The sequence below is a fragment of the Ictidomys tridecemlineatus genome, chromosome 4 (assembly GCF_052094955.1).
Source record: "Ictidomys tridecemlineatus isolate mIctTri1 chromosome 4, mIctTri1.hap1, whole genome shotgun sequence".
Lineage (NCBI taxonomy): Eukaryota > Metazoa > Chordata > Mammalia > Rodentia > Sciuridae > Ictidomys > Ictidomys tridecemlineatus.
In genome coordinates this window covers 203,971,804-203,986,167 of record NC_135480.1, presented here as the reverse complement: position 1 = coordinate 203,986,167, position 14,364 = coordinate 203,971,804, and the positions used below count along the sequence as shown (strand labels likewise).

The 14,364-nt window shown below is 55.9% G+C and overlaps 1 protein-coding gene across 2 annotated transcripts in view; it reads right to left on the bottom strand.

The window, feature by feature from the left end:
* Window positions 1–897: 897 nt before the first annotated feature.
* Window positions 898–14,364, bottom strand: part of Ptpa (protein phosphatase 2 phosphatase activator) — a 27,333-nt gene continuing 13,866 nt past the window's right edge. For both annotated transcript variants that reach the window (XM_078048396.1, XM_005321066.5), the window contains 6 exons: window positions 13,771–13,888; window positions 12,531–12,630; window positions 11,607–11,731; window positions 9,489–9,589; window positions 5,488–5,595; window positions 898–2,412 (listed from right to left, as the gene is read on the bottom strand). In XM_078048396.1, coding sequence (XP_077904522.1) covers window positions 2,335–2,412; window positions 5,488–5,595; window positions 9,489–9,589; window positions 11,607–11,731; window positions 12,531–12,630; window positions 13,771–13,888 — 630 coding nt within the window. In that variant the 3' untranslated portion in view covers window positions 898–2,334. The remainder of the gene's footprint in view (window positions 2,413–5,487; window positions 5,596–9,488; window positions 9,590–11,606; window positions 11,732–12,530; window positions 12,631–13,770; window positions 13,889–14,364) is intronic.

The window sequence follows — 14,364 nt, the reverse complement described above, 5'->3', positions numbered from 1 at the left end:
GCCCCTGGCAGCACTGTGGACTTCCCCTGCAGCTGCTCTCGGCTGAGGCCTCCTCTAGCTCAAGAAACCTCTCCATTCCACCTTCCCGCTGTTGCTGCTGCTTTCTTTACAACACACTCCCCCAACAGCATCACTGTTTTTTGATCCAAGGCTGCCATGAACACACAGCCACCACCTATGAAATGACAGGCTCAGAAAGAAGTCAACTGTCCTGGGTTTCCTTGTCCCGTCACCAGCAGCAGGCCTCAGGTTTGGCCTCGCATGTGCTTAAAGGAACCCCTTAAAGGAGGTACAGGTGACCCAGTGCTGAGGCCTCCAGGGCTTGGGGAAAGCAGCTAAGACTGTTCACTCCAGCACTACAGGAACGGGGGGAGGGGGTGGTGGTGGTGGTGGAGGAGGAGGAGGATGAGGAGGAGGAGGAGGAAGGCCACCCCCTTAAGAACTGCAGAGTGTGTCCCAGTGCCATGCCTAGAGGGGCTGCTTCATCAACAGCCACAGCAGACTGGGCACAGCTCAGTGGCAGAGCTCATGTTTTGCAGGCATGAGACCGAGTTCCACCAGAGGACCAAACAGCACCACAACCAGCAGCCGTGACCACAAGCGTTTGCTCTGTGCCAGACCTGGGCTGAGGACTTCACATCCAATGGCTACTTTATAGATGAGGAAGCTGGGATTGAGAGATTTGGTCATCTACCCACAACCTTGTCACTGGGGGTAGGGATGGCAGGATTTGAATCCTGGTTTCTGCTCCAGAGCCTGAATTCCGTGTGTTGCACTGCCAGGGAAATCAACCCAAACTGAAATCCCTCAAGCCCCAGACACAGGGGCCCACAGGAAAGGACCTGATGGGACAGTCATGCAGAAAGGTGGCAGGAAAAGATGGGCCTCACACAGGCAACAGGTGCAAAACAGAGGCTTTAATCCAAACAGCAACAAAAGAGCAGGAGCTACAGGCCCAGGGGGGCACATGGGAACCAGGAGGGTGGTGATCTAACCCTGGGAGGGAGGCAGGCCCCGGGCCTCTCCTGGGAAACTTCATCTGTGACTTCAAAATTCTGTCCCAGCCTCTGCCCAGACCATTAGCTGGTCCTGGTTCAAGCCTTTGGTTGTGCTTCTCGGTGCCCCCTCCCTGAAGGTTCTGTAGACTACACCAGGGAGGGGGCTGTGGAGAAGGGCAGGCCTGGCTGGGCAGGGAAGCCTGTAAGAGTCAGCCCAGGAACAGCCCCAGGAGAGACGTGGCCAGCTGCTGTCAGCACCCCCACCCTTGGGGGCCTGCCAGGCAGCCCTTCCCATGCTCCAGTCAGTGCCTGGGCCTGGGGGCCGTTGCTTACCTCATCCCGTGAGGGGGTGGGAGGATGAGGAGTGTGTGGCTGCAGCCTCTCCAGCCTCCCACACTGGCCACTCAACCTGCTAGAGGAGCAGGGCAGAAGCCCAGGGCTCGGGGGAAGCTGTACAGTGAGGAGGGGGGCAGAGGCAGCCGGGCCCTAGAGGCTGGAGGAATGAATCCAGGTTCTCCACAGACCCAACAGCGAGGCCTCCCGCCCCGCCAACCAGTCTCTCGACACGGCTCCTTGCTGGGGAGAGTTCTGGGAAGACAGGCCACCCAATGAGACGGCTCTCCCGGGTGTCCAGGGCCTACCCAAAGGGCAGCTTCCATAGCTGGGCCAGCCCCGGGGTGGGGTGGGGGGTGGGGGGTGGAGGTATGCAGCTATGGACAGTAAATCTGGCAAAGTCAGGGGCCGGAGCACAGAAAGCCAGGACGGAGCTCTGGGTAAAGGTGCACTCTAGCCCTGGGGCCGCCTGAGGAGTCTGGAAGATCACTGGCTAGAACAGTCAAGGCCTCTCCAACACCCACCCTGCCCACCCCATGGCTGCCTGCCAGCCTCAGCCTCCAACCCATATGCCCTCACTACATGGCTTAGGAGTGACCCACCCCTGCGTGGGGCAGCCACCCCAACCCCTAGAAAGGCCTCACCAAGAGCTGGACCAGACAGCAATGGAAACAGTGCCTCCTCAGCCCCTGCCTCCGAGTGGGACTGGACAGGTAAAGCAGGAGAGGGGCAGGGAGCAGGAGTGGGGGAACAGATCCTGTCCCTTTTTCTTGCCCATCCACCACAGGGGAGGTCAGGAAACTGGCCACACTTTGGTCACTTCTCCCAACTTGGGTCCTTCAGCTTTGGGATCTGAGCCCTCCTCAAGCCCCCACTTACCCACCCACCCAGTCAACAGCCTCTCATCAAACAGAAGAACAGAGGGAGGGGCAGGAGGAGGCGTGCCAGGGTCAGGGAGGGCACAGGAACCCCGGCCTGGATGGCGCTGGTGGCTTGGCCCCTCCTAGCCAGATGTGACAGGATGAATGGGCAGCAGGCTTCCGAACTTGAAGTGCTGGATCACAGGGAACTTCTCCAGGCACTGTGAGGAAAAGAGAGAGCGGAAAGGTAAGGCCACACAGCACCCGGCAGCCAAGATCGGCCACTCAGGTCCCCGGGGAGCTTGGACAGCCACGGAGGCTGGGACAAGCTGCTTCTGGTGTCCCAACAGGACCTAGGAAATGGCCAAGTCAGAGCAGGGCCTTCAAGGAAGGGTGACAGATACTCTCCTGTTCCCTATCATGAGAGTAAGGGGGGGGGGGGAGGGAGAGGGAGAGGAGGAGCCAGACTGGCCCCAGAGTGGAAGCCAAGAGACGTCACTTGGTCCAGAGGGAAAGCTGGATATGAGACAAAAAGGACCTTCCTAATCATGGGACCTCCCAGCCCAGCACAGGTCCTGGCCGTAGAGGTACGAGAACGTGTGAACATAAGCTTACAGAGCAGCTAGGGCCCATTTTTTCCACTTTTAGGTTCTCTGGACTGAAAAAAGGCATCTTGGCACTTCAGAGTGAGACAATGGGAACCAGCTGACACCCAAAGCAGTTCCCTGCAGCCCTGTGTGGGTACAGGGGCAAGAACACTGGACGCTGACACCCTGAACCCACCCAGCCCAGCCCCTTCACAGAGGTTAACCAATGAGACCTGCCCCAGAGGCTGGCTTAGTGCACAGGCAGCCCAAGCCTAGGCCACAGCCCTGCACTGGCCTCCTGTGCCCCCAGTCCAGCTCAAGTCTCAGGGCAGCAACTCCAGACAGGCAGGCAGGGTCTGCCAGGCTGGTCAGGGCCTCCTCCCACACCTTTGGCCATGGAAACAACCAGTATACTAGGTGCCTCATGGCTGGGCTAGAACAAGACTTACGGCCTCAGAGCGGGTGAGAGCTTCGCTCTGGCTATGGTTTTGACCTCAAGCTAATGCAGAGGGACAATGGGTGCTGGGACTGGACCAACTTCCCTCACCTCAGAAACCAGCTGCAGAAATGGGGGGTTGGGTTGGGTTGGGGGGTCCACAAGTCAGAGGAAAGGAGAGGGACACAAGGCTCAGGTGAGCAGGGTCCCAAGCCACAGCTAGGCCCCTGGTGTGGTTCCTGGAGGAGCAGCAGATCCAAACCAGGGACAAGGCAGCTACCATTATGCTTTGATCATCTGCAAGTGGTGGGAATGTGGAGAGCAGGCCCTGAGATGCCAGAAAAGGTCAAAGGTCAACCTGCCTCCAGCTCTCATGTGAGAACCCACAGGAGAGGCCAGGGCAGAGCAGAGGCCAGAGGCTACTGGGAAGAAGTCAAGGCTCCCAGGCAGGGAGCCTCCAGCAAACCCTTTTCTAGGCACACCAGGCAGCCCTGCCGTGCACCTAGACAGAGAGCTGCCTCAGCTTGTCCCTCACAGGGCTCCCAACACCAGGCCCTTGAAGGTCCCAGCAATTCAAGTAGAGGGAGCGTCTCCTCAGACACAGTGACGACCTCAGAAGAGACAGGCACTACCGCGCAAAGCCCCGGGAAGGCAGGCCAGGCAGGTCCTCCGAATCCTGAGCACCAGCACCAGGCCTGGGCAGGCTCTGTGGCTGCTCAGGAGGCCACTTCCCTCCAGCAGCCAACTGTGGCTCGTGGCCCTGGTCCTGCTAACCTCCTTCTGGACTTCAAAAGTGGTGGATCTCAAAGGTCCCCACTGCCGTATGAGAACTGGGCTGACAAAGTTCCCTGGGCCCTTGGGGACCACAGGTAAGGGTTGCTTGCTGCCAACTCAGAAGTGAGGGGGGGACACTATAAAGCCTGGGCTCTACCCCTCAGAGGAGTCACCTGGCAGCACCCAGGGCAGGGGCAATCCCAGCTCCCAGAGCAGGCAGCCCGGTAGATGTGTCTTGTCACCTATTGCTGCTCCCGTGACTAATCCTGAGTTGGTGGCCATTTTCAGCAGTGTCCTCCCTTGTGTTCAACAACCATAGAAATGCCAGCCACCTTTACCCTTCAACTGTCCTGCTGACGGCCTGCACTGTCTCTGGCCTGCCTCGGGGACCCTGAGCCAAGGTCCCAAACAGGGAAACAAGGCAGCTACAGCACTGTCTTGACACACAAGTGGGGCAGGCACCCCTACCACCACTGCTGAGACAGTCCCCAGAGGTGGAGAGGGCCAGCACTGTGCTCAAGTTCCCAGCAGAGCTGTCAGAAAGGATAGAGCTGGGACAGAGGATACTGACCCGGGTGTACTCAGGCCGGAAGGAGCCTGGGCAGCCCCAGCAACTGCCTCTCAGATTAGAGAGGTATGTGGGCTGGAACCCAGACACAGGATGTGAAGCCCAGAGGAAGGGGATCCAGGGGGAGGGGCGGAAGGAGAGGTCTGGTCAGCTCTAGCAGCTCGCCATTAACCCCTTCAGGCCAAGCGCAAGGAGACAGGCCAGCTGGAAGCATCTGTGCTACTAAATCACGCTACCCTCTCAACCCCTCCCTGGTCCTGCCGCCACTCATAGATGGAGAAAGCTCTGAGCACCCCCTCACAGGAGGGAAGGAAGACTGACCAGGAGTCAAGACATGGGCAGCCACAGGACAACCACCAAAGGTACTTTGGGGTTCCATGGCTTCAGGTGAGGGACTACAGGTCCAGGTCTTCCTTGGCCAAGGTCAAGCAGCTTCTGCATTAGTGTGCCCAAGACATGGGAGGGCTAGTGGAAGGGGCAGGATGAAAAGGCTGGGAGGGTGGTGCCAAGGAGCTGTGGGCAGGAGGCACCAAGAGAGGGGCAGCACCTCCCAGCAGGGGGAGCTCCAGCACCCGAGGCCCCTCCCAGCCACAGGTTTGAGAGTAGGGACAGTACCTGCCATTGGTCATTAAAATGCCAGTTCCCAGCCTCCCTGCAGATCCCCCACCACTCAGCAGCTTCCAAAAGGGCCTCTGGAGGAGCCCCTTCCCAAGAATGCCTTGTTTCCTGTTACCATAGGGACAGACATTCAGGCTGCCTGAGGGTCCTCTGGGCTCACTGGGCAGACGGGGACTCTGAGGTTCCAGGTGTCACAGGCTAAGAGTTGGAGCAGAACAATGGGGTGGGCGCAGCAGCCTTGGCCCCCACCTGCTTGGTCCCCAGCCCCAGGAACAAACAGCACGGCAGCAGGGGGATGGCGGCAGCCACTCACCTCAGCCTTATACATGCGGATGAGGCCCTGGTTCACCTTGGACCAGGAAGGGACGGCGCTGATGTTCCACAGCTGGTTGGAGTGCTCTGCAAACGGGCCGGTCTTCATCTGGAAAAGAAGACCACCAGCTAAAAGAAAGTCACCCGCAGGCTGGCCCTGTCCCCTGCGGCCTGTGCTCTTTCTTTCACATGTACACACCAGGGCCAGGCCACAGCATTTCTGAGGAGCACACATGCATGCAAGTGCCAGAAGCAGGGGTCCCCTTGGCCTTTGAGGCCCACTGGAAAAATACAACTGCACTTGCCTATACCCCCAGTTATCACTCTTCCTGCAGCAAAAATAAGGGCTGGGTTTCTATCACCTGCCACATCCTGCACCCACAGAAAATGTCATGGCCACACAGATCCTGGTACAGCTCCTACCAGCTCCCTCAAGCCACAGAGTGCCTCTCCAGCAGTGGACTCATTCCCATTCAGATAACAGCAGCAGCAGCTTAGACACCCCCATTCCCTGCCAGGCAGAGCTAGCGGGGCAGAGGAAAGGGGCTGCAGGAGGGCTGTGGTGGGTCTGGCCAAACATAGGCATCCACTGTCCCCTGCATGGCAGACAAGGGAGGGAAGGAATGCGGGGTGCACAGGAGGCAGGGGCACCAGCAGCAGATTCAGGAAAGACAGCCTGGCTGGCAGGAGGGAGGAAGGGATGGCAACCACAGCAGCAAGACTGGCAGGGGACACAGTCTATCCTTTAGCCCAGAAGTCTGACCCTCCAGGAAGGAAGAACACTCACAACTTGGGAGAGGGAAGTGTGTGTGTGTGTGTGGTGGGGAGGGTGTCTGGAGCTATTCTGCACTCCACAGCATGAGGCTTACAACACCATCCCAGCTCCCTCTCCAGGCAGCACTATGCTGGGGAACAGGACTCAGCACTGGGGCCCCAGACTGCAGAGACAGACTGCAAAGCAAAGAGGCTTGAGTCTGGCAAGGAAGCAGCCTTGGACTCTGAGTGGGTGGAAAGTTCCAGATGAAGCTGTGCATGGAGGCTTGAGAGTGGGGGACTGTTCCATGTTCCAAGCAGAAAGGAGAAGCCCTAAGTTCCCTCTGGATGGTGGGGCACAAAGCCCTCAGGAGCACAGAGTGGCACCCCCAACTGAGGACCCACTGGGCAGGCCCCTCACTTCTTCAGGGAGGCTAACTCAGAGAGTCCATCTGTGCCTCAGGCTCAGGCACCAGAGCCTAGCCCACCCTGGTCCCCAGAGGCTCTTCCTAGCCCTTCCCTGCACCTCATAGCATCAGTGCACCCCAGCTGACAGGGCCCATTTGCACAGCTTTATTTCAACTGTCCCACTTGCCAAGATGCCACCCAAGCCTTTCCCAGATGCCCCTTCTCCAGGTTCTCTGCAGGCGTTGGCCCAGCCTGCCTACTCCCAGGCCCTGTGAGCAAACTGCCCAGGAGGCACCCTGGTCTCTGCAAGGCAAAGGCATGCAGATGGACGCAGGGAAGGCGGGCCTTGCCCAGCAGGGGCATGGGCTGCATCCCCAAAGGCCTCTGTGGCCTCATGGCAGAGCCAGAGTGAGGCTGGGCTGTATGGAAAGGCAGACGTCCCCAGGCCTCCAGAGCCCCCAGGTCTGCCTAAGTCCTTCAGAAGGAGACTGCAACTCTGGGAAAGGAAAACAGATGAGGAAGAAAAAAGAAATTGGGGGCGAGGCGACGAAAAAAATTAGCTTATTCTAGCCACAAAGGGAGAAGAGCGCGCGAGAACGAGCAAGCAGGCTGCAGTCCCGCAGTGACCCCAGGGGAATCGTGTGAGTCAGAGCAGCCATATTGAGCAGGAAATTACTCACAGACGCTGCGTTCCTGCCTCTCCACTCCCCAGAGAATCGGCCTTTTGTAAATGGTTCCTCTGTCAGTAACTGAGGGGGATGGGCAGGGGGTGGGGGAGGCTCTGCACAGCGCCTTCCTGTCAGCTCCTTCCCTTCCAGCTGAAATCTGATCCCTCCCTTCCCAAAACTCCAAATTTAGAAGCCAGATTGAAACTGAAATTCTTTTCCTGCCTGCCCTGGGCTCTTAAAGGCGCCAGAGCTTCATTTCCCAAAGCAGAAGAAAAACTCCAGCTCAGGGTCCTTCACTGGGGACGCATTCCAGGGCTATTAGGGCAGCAGAAGACTCAGGAAGAGCAGCCCAATTCCAAGATTCCCAACTTCTTGGTGTTTGGTTTAATCTCCTAGCTGCATCAAACCTTAGGAATTTCCAGGTCTCCAAAACAACATCGCCCCCTTTCTCAGCAAAGAGAACAGGGCCTCCACATAAACCCCCAGGCTCCTGAACCCCAGAGTCTGGGTGCACCAAACCAGGCCACTCACCCACCCACCACACTAAAGTGCAAGAGGGCTCTGAAGTAGAATTAAATACAAGTGTGAGGCTACCCAGCAGGTTCTGAGGCACAAGTCCCCCAGAATCCACTGCTTAACACCATGTATTTCAGTGAGTCTCGACCCCCTGAAAACCAGCCCTTGCAGAGAAGGTGCAAAACAGCCCCAAACTGCCCCCAGCTCCCACATTTCCCTCAAATAAATATTACCAAATTCACCCAGAGTTCAGTGTGCCTTTAGCGCCACCTACTGGCTACAGTTCAAGAAAGGTTTTGGGGTTTTTATACCACCATAACCAACTAAACAAACAAAAATTGCAAAGTTTTAGCATGGAATCAATTCTCATAGTCCCTGAAGCTCCCACAACATTCCTCCTTCTCAGAATTACTGACAGGGATCTAGGAGCATGGCACAGCCACCAGAGGGAACCAGACAGCTTAGCCTTTGGGCCTCAAGGCCAGTGGGGTATGGATCTGCACCCCCAGCTTCCCACCTGCTCTTCTCGTCCCAGAGCCTCCCAGGGCTCTGCAGACCCCAACACTGCACTCCCATGAAAGCAGTGCATGATCGGCTTTCAAGGCAGAGAGCCAGACTGCTCGAGTCCTTCCGACCTTGGGCCAACTACACTGCTGAAGGCAGCAGATCTCCAAAAGCAAAGCAGTAGCCATCCAGCCGTCAGTCCCAGCTCCATTTGCTGACTTGGAAAAAATGTGTCATTCCCCTTTGGCCTCTGGAGTTTGGCAGAAGCCTGAGCCGAATGTTGACCAGGAGGGGGGGGTGAGCTCTAGACTGCTAACCATGTTTTTCCCTGCCAAGGAGGCAGCCCCCTAGGGTGGGAGTGCACAGGCACCAGGGGGCAGACAAGCATGTGGCTTTAGGGAAGAGATAAGAGCCACCTCTAGACAGCAGAGTTAGGGCACCCTTTGCAAATTCAGGGATTGGGGGTTGCAGGCACAGGGTGGAGACATGGAGTCTCCACACCTCCTGGAAGCAAGGCCTTAAGGGCCCTGGGCCCCAGGATTTCCTTGCAGTCAGGTGTCCAAATACAGCTCTTGGTGCTTGTCCCCTGAGGTTCTGGTTCAAAAAGCTAAGGCGAGGCCTAGGGATTCCGTAGAACCCCCCACCCATGGGGGTTCACACCTAGGGAGACAAGAGCTTGTAGTCAGAGCCCTTGACAGGTGGGTTGGGCCCAGCGACTGCCACCAAAGGCTGCTCATTTTCACTTCTAACAGTTCACTCAGGTGCATGTCCTCAGGGACTAAGATATGTCCCTTTAGGTGAAAAGCTGTCCACTCCAGGTCACTCTAGACCTCCATTCCTACAATGGCTCTGCAGACTTTGGAGACCCTACCTGGAAGATGCTGGCCCTCCCCCCACAATGCCCACCACCTCTTCAGACCAACTGCACAGGTCGCCAAGTCTAGCTAGTAATTGAGTCTTAGATCAAGAGTCCTGCAGTGTCCAGAAGGCTGGTTAGCCCCTTCAGGAAAGGCAGAACGGACTTTCTCTTTCAATTCCCACTTTTAGTGCCACCCTGCCACCTTTGGTAGCCCACCCTGGGCTGCTCTGAGCCATCCCAAAGCCCTGGTTCCCCTAAGCTGGAGGCTGTTTCCCCGCTGCCCGTTCCTCTCACCTCAGTGATAAACAGGATACACTCCAGGAACATATAGTCCTTGTGGTTCTCGTTCACAGCCTTCTCGTCCACAAAGTGCCTGGGCTCCAGGTACGGGTGGTCTGGGAAGAGCAGAGCCCTGGGGGTCAGAACAGGCCCTCAAGCCACCTGGGTTCCCCAGCCCAGCACTCTCCAGGGCCAGTTTTGCCTGCAATGTCCTCAACACTTGACCTCGCAAGAGCAATAAATGGCCCTCTCTGTGTGTCCAGTTGTGCATCACATGGTGATGCTCAGTCAATGAGGGACCATGCCCAGGAGTAATCCTCCTGCAAGATGATCATGGAAGGGCTGGGGTACTGCATGTGGCAGCAGGCATGGTATACTGGGTTCAAAACCCAGCACTGAGACAGAAACGGGGGGGGGGGGGCAGGGAGGGAGGGAGGGAGGGAGAGAGAGAGAGAGAGAGAGAGAATGTGTGTGTGTGTGTGTGTGTGTAATGGAACTCAAACATTCCCATCAGCTAGTGATGCAGCCATCATGATGCCACAGTATGGAGCAGAACTTGTCACTCTCAAGGTCATGGTGATGCTGGTGCAACAAACCTGCTGCTTTACCAGTCACAGAAAACATAACACTCACACTTAGGTACTATACATAACACTTGATCATGATAATATTAACGACTGCTACTGCTTTTCGTTTTTACTATACTATACTTTTTATCATTTTAAGAGTATACTCTTATGTACAAAAAAGTACCATAAAACTGTTTTGGAACACCTCTTTATATATTATTTATATACATATTTTTTAAACTTTAGGTAGACACAATATCTGTTTTTATGTGGTGCTTAGGATGGAACCCAGTGCCTCGCGCATGCCAAATGAGCGCCCTACCACTTGAGCCCCAGCCCCAGCCCCTGGAACGCCTCATCTTTATGGCCACCGGCCTGTTGCAGGAGACAGCTAAGTACGGCTCAGCTGTCTCAGGCGGCGCAGGAAGCACAGGATGCTGGCACAATGAGACCACCTGAAAACACGCTTCTCAAACTGTGTCCACCATGAAGTGACCTGACTGTGTTCTCAGGCACTCAGATGGCTGTCTCTCTCTAGCTGTGACCCTGGATGAAGGAGGTAAGCCCTGTTTCCTCACCTGGGCGATGAAGATGAACAGTGGCCCCTCGGGATGTTGAGGACCACATGACAAAAATCACCACATAGCACTCAGCACCATGCCTGGCCTTATGCGGGCAAAGACCCTTCACTGGGTGACCCTCCATTGGGTCACTGAGAAGATTGTGGGGTCAGGGAGCTAGGCACTGAGGGCAGCACCTCACACAGAGAGGGTCCTCTACGAACAAGCACCCAAGTATCACCTTGTAGGCAGTTCCCTGCCTACATTAAAATAGAGATGAACCGAGTGCAGATGAACCCCAGTGGTGTACGCCTATAATCTCAGTGGCTTGGGAGGCTGAGGCCGGAGGATTATAAGTTCAAAGTCAGCCTCAGCAACTCAGTAAGCCCTGTCTCAAAATAAAATATAAAAAGGACTGGGGGTGTGGCTCAGTGGTTATGTGCCCTGGGTTCAATCCCAGTACTAAAAAAATAAAAAAATAATAGAGACTATGACACACACCCCCAGCCCACTGGTGGATCCTGAGCGACTGACCACGTCTGGAGAATAGTTTCACAGTGGGGCATTACAGAGCAGGCCTGTCCAAGCCCCACAGGAAGCAGCCTACACCCCAGCATGGCAGCAGTTCCCTGATGGGCCCCAGCACACAGCTTGATAATAAGTGGATGACGTTGGTCATCAAATCGAAAGAGCCCCTCGTTTTCAACATAAAATCCTGCAGTTGCTGCCAGGAGCAAGGTGCATTTCACACAGTCCATTATGCATCCTTGCTCCAGCCCATGTCACTTTCCATTATCTTGGTGGCACTTGGCCTCCACCTCCCCCGGCCAGCCACACGGGCTCACAGCAGAAGGTCGACAGCAAACAGTCTTCATCAATAGCGGGTCTAATGCCCGGCTTTACAAGCTGTCACTGTCTGCCCTGGGCAGGAAGGAGGGAAGGGAGGAGGGGCACACGGAAGGCACCCAGGGTCTAGGCAAAAGGATGGGCGCCCCCTCCGTTACCTATTAGCTGTGAACTGCCCCAGATGAAGGGCAGAAACTGGAAATCATCCAGGCCCCACACACCCTGGCTGCCAGCCGGTTCCATCCGGTATGTTTTCTGGAGCTTCCTCATAACCTCCAGGTACCTGCATGGGAAATGGGGGTGAAAAGTGAGTACAGTCTTCACCCCTCAGCCCCTGCCTCCAGAAGAAGGCAGCCAAGAACCACGGAAGGGCATAGTGGACAAAGGCAGGAGGCCCAGCCAGCACCTCTGAACCACGTCACTCTGTCCCCCCACTCAAGTCTTCTTTCTGCAGGAAAAAGGACAAAACACCGACTAGGAAACTGGATTTTGTTGCCATCAACTACAGCAAGTGAGACCTCAGGCAAGAACCTCCACTTCTCCAACCTCCAGGTGCTGTCGAGAGGTTGGCGGGAGTCTAAGAGATCATCTCCTTGGTCCTCTCAGCTCCAACCTCCCACTTTGTCAGAATGGGGCTTCTGTAGGCCGCACCACCCGTGGGCCTGTGCACTGGCATGGCGGAATGCACCCAGGAGCGAAGGCTCTGTGCACAAGGCACTGCCCAGTGGGCTGCCTGGCTTCAGGGGCTGAGGCATCTCAGTGGAGACCGTCTCCTTCTCTGTGAAAGAAAGGGGACGCCTGCACTTCAAAGGGCTGTCACGGGACTCTGTGAGCTGAGCAGGACTCAGGACGGTGCCTCACAGGCCCAGCACCAGGAGCATAGCTCACGACACTTCCTTCTCTGGCCTTCATTTGAGGCCACAACCGGTGAACAAGGAGTTGTGGACGTCCACAGCCAGGGCTCAGTTAGGACAGGACGAGGGTTATAGGCACTAAAGACCCTCTGGCACCCCACCCCAGGACAAGAGACCCCCTTGGCTCCCAACCTCAGCAGCACCTCTCCTGCCCCTGTTCCCCCTTACCGATTGAACACCTTGAAGACAATAGCTATCTGGTCGTCCACCCGGAGCACCCCGATCTTGCAGAGACAGCAGAGGAAGGCAGCAAAGGCCGCCTCGTGCCCTAGGGGAGAAGAAACAGCCAAGTGGACAGTCTTCCAGGAGAAAGTCTGGGCTGCTCCTGACCTGCTAGAGGCCAGCGAGGAGGTAACAAGCCCTCTCTCCTACCCAGGAGGACCTGGGCCTTTCCAAAACATCCATAAGAGTTCCCCAAAGGGCCAGGCTAGTTTTTTTTTTGTCTTTTTTGATACAAGGATTGAACTAAGGGAAACCTCACCAGTGAGCCATAACCCCAGCCCTTTTTGTTTTCTACTTTGAAAAAGTGTTTTGCTAAGTTGCTTACAGCCTTGCTAAATTGCTCAAACTTGCAAACCTCCTGCCTCAGCCTCCCAAGTGGCTGGGATGACAGGCGTGAGTCACTATACCTAGCCAGGCTATTAGCTTCTTAAAAAGACATGTACCTGCTGGGCACGGTGGCTCATGCCTGTCATCCCAGCCACTGGGGAGGCTGAAACAAGAGGACTGCAAATTCAAAGCAAGCCTCAGCAATGGCAAGGCACTAAGCAACTCAGTGAGACTCTGTCTCTAAATAAAATACAAAATAGGGCTGAGGATGAGGCTCAGTGGTCAAGTGCCCCTGAGTTCAATCCCCAGTACCTAAAAAAAAAAGGGGGGGGGGGATGCACATTTTATGGTTTTACTCATTCAGCAAGCCTACCCAATTTACTGAGCACCTACTATTTTTGTAGTCATTGTCCATGTCAGGTACTAGGGAGACAGTAACAAATGAGAACACGGGTAGGAGGCAAGAGGCACCAGGGAGTGGGGCCAGATGCTGCTAGGGGCACAGAGGCTCTTTCATCTGACAAAGCTTCTGTAAGCAGTTGCCTTGAGGTATAGTAAGTGCTCAATCAATTATTATTCGAGTGATGATAAGGAGCTCACAGAGACTATCTTTACAAAACCAGAAATCAGCTCTGAGTAGCCACCATGCATGTGGCATTGGCTCCCCCTGGTGGCCCAATCCAGAGCTGCAGCATTAGGCTGCCCACACACACCTCCCCAAAACAAGGGCATCCAAGCAGGCCCCAGTAGGTTGTGAGGGCTGGAGGAACTGCTGCCAGCTCGGAGGGCCATGAAACAATCCCCAGCAAGAAGAAAGCTGCGAGGCCACACCCGCACAGACCCCACAAGCAGCAGATACCTGTGCCGTAGTCAATGCGCGTGGAGTTCCCCACAGACTCCTTCAGGTAGACAGCCACTTCAGGCACGGCTGCGGCCAGCTGAGGGGGCACGACTGTGGATACCAAGTTTTCTGCTTCCTGATAGCACAAGAGACACAAAGAGAGGGCAGCAGGTCAGGTAGTATGTGGGGCAGCACCTGGCTGGGACCCAGGCTGCCATGTAGGCTGGCCCTGTGCCCTGATCCGAGTGCCTCAGAAGGAGGGACACTTACTTTTTACAGCAGAAAGAATACCCTGAGGTGACCTATCACCTGCTGACCTTCTCCCAGGGCACAGGGGTCTGAGGCCAGGACGGAGAATCTACTCTCCTTCTGGTAACTCACTGGGAGCCCAGAAGGACTCTGGGAGGCCAGGGCTACTGTCCCCATAGTCAACATCCTCCACACTCCAGGGCAGCAAGAGCCTGTGCCATAAATATGCCAAAGAAACACAAAAGAATGTGCCAAGCAGCATTATTCTCCCCGATGGAGAGCCCAAATACTCTACAGTTTGACATGGTGATGAGTGTAATGGTAAGAACATAGGTCATGATCCATCTGGCTGGCCAGGTGCAG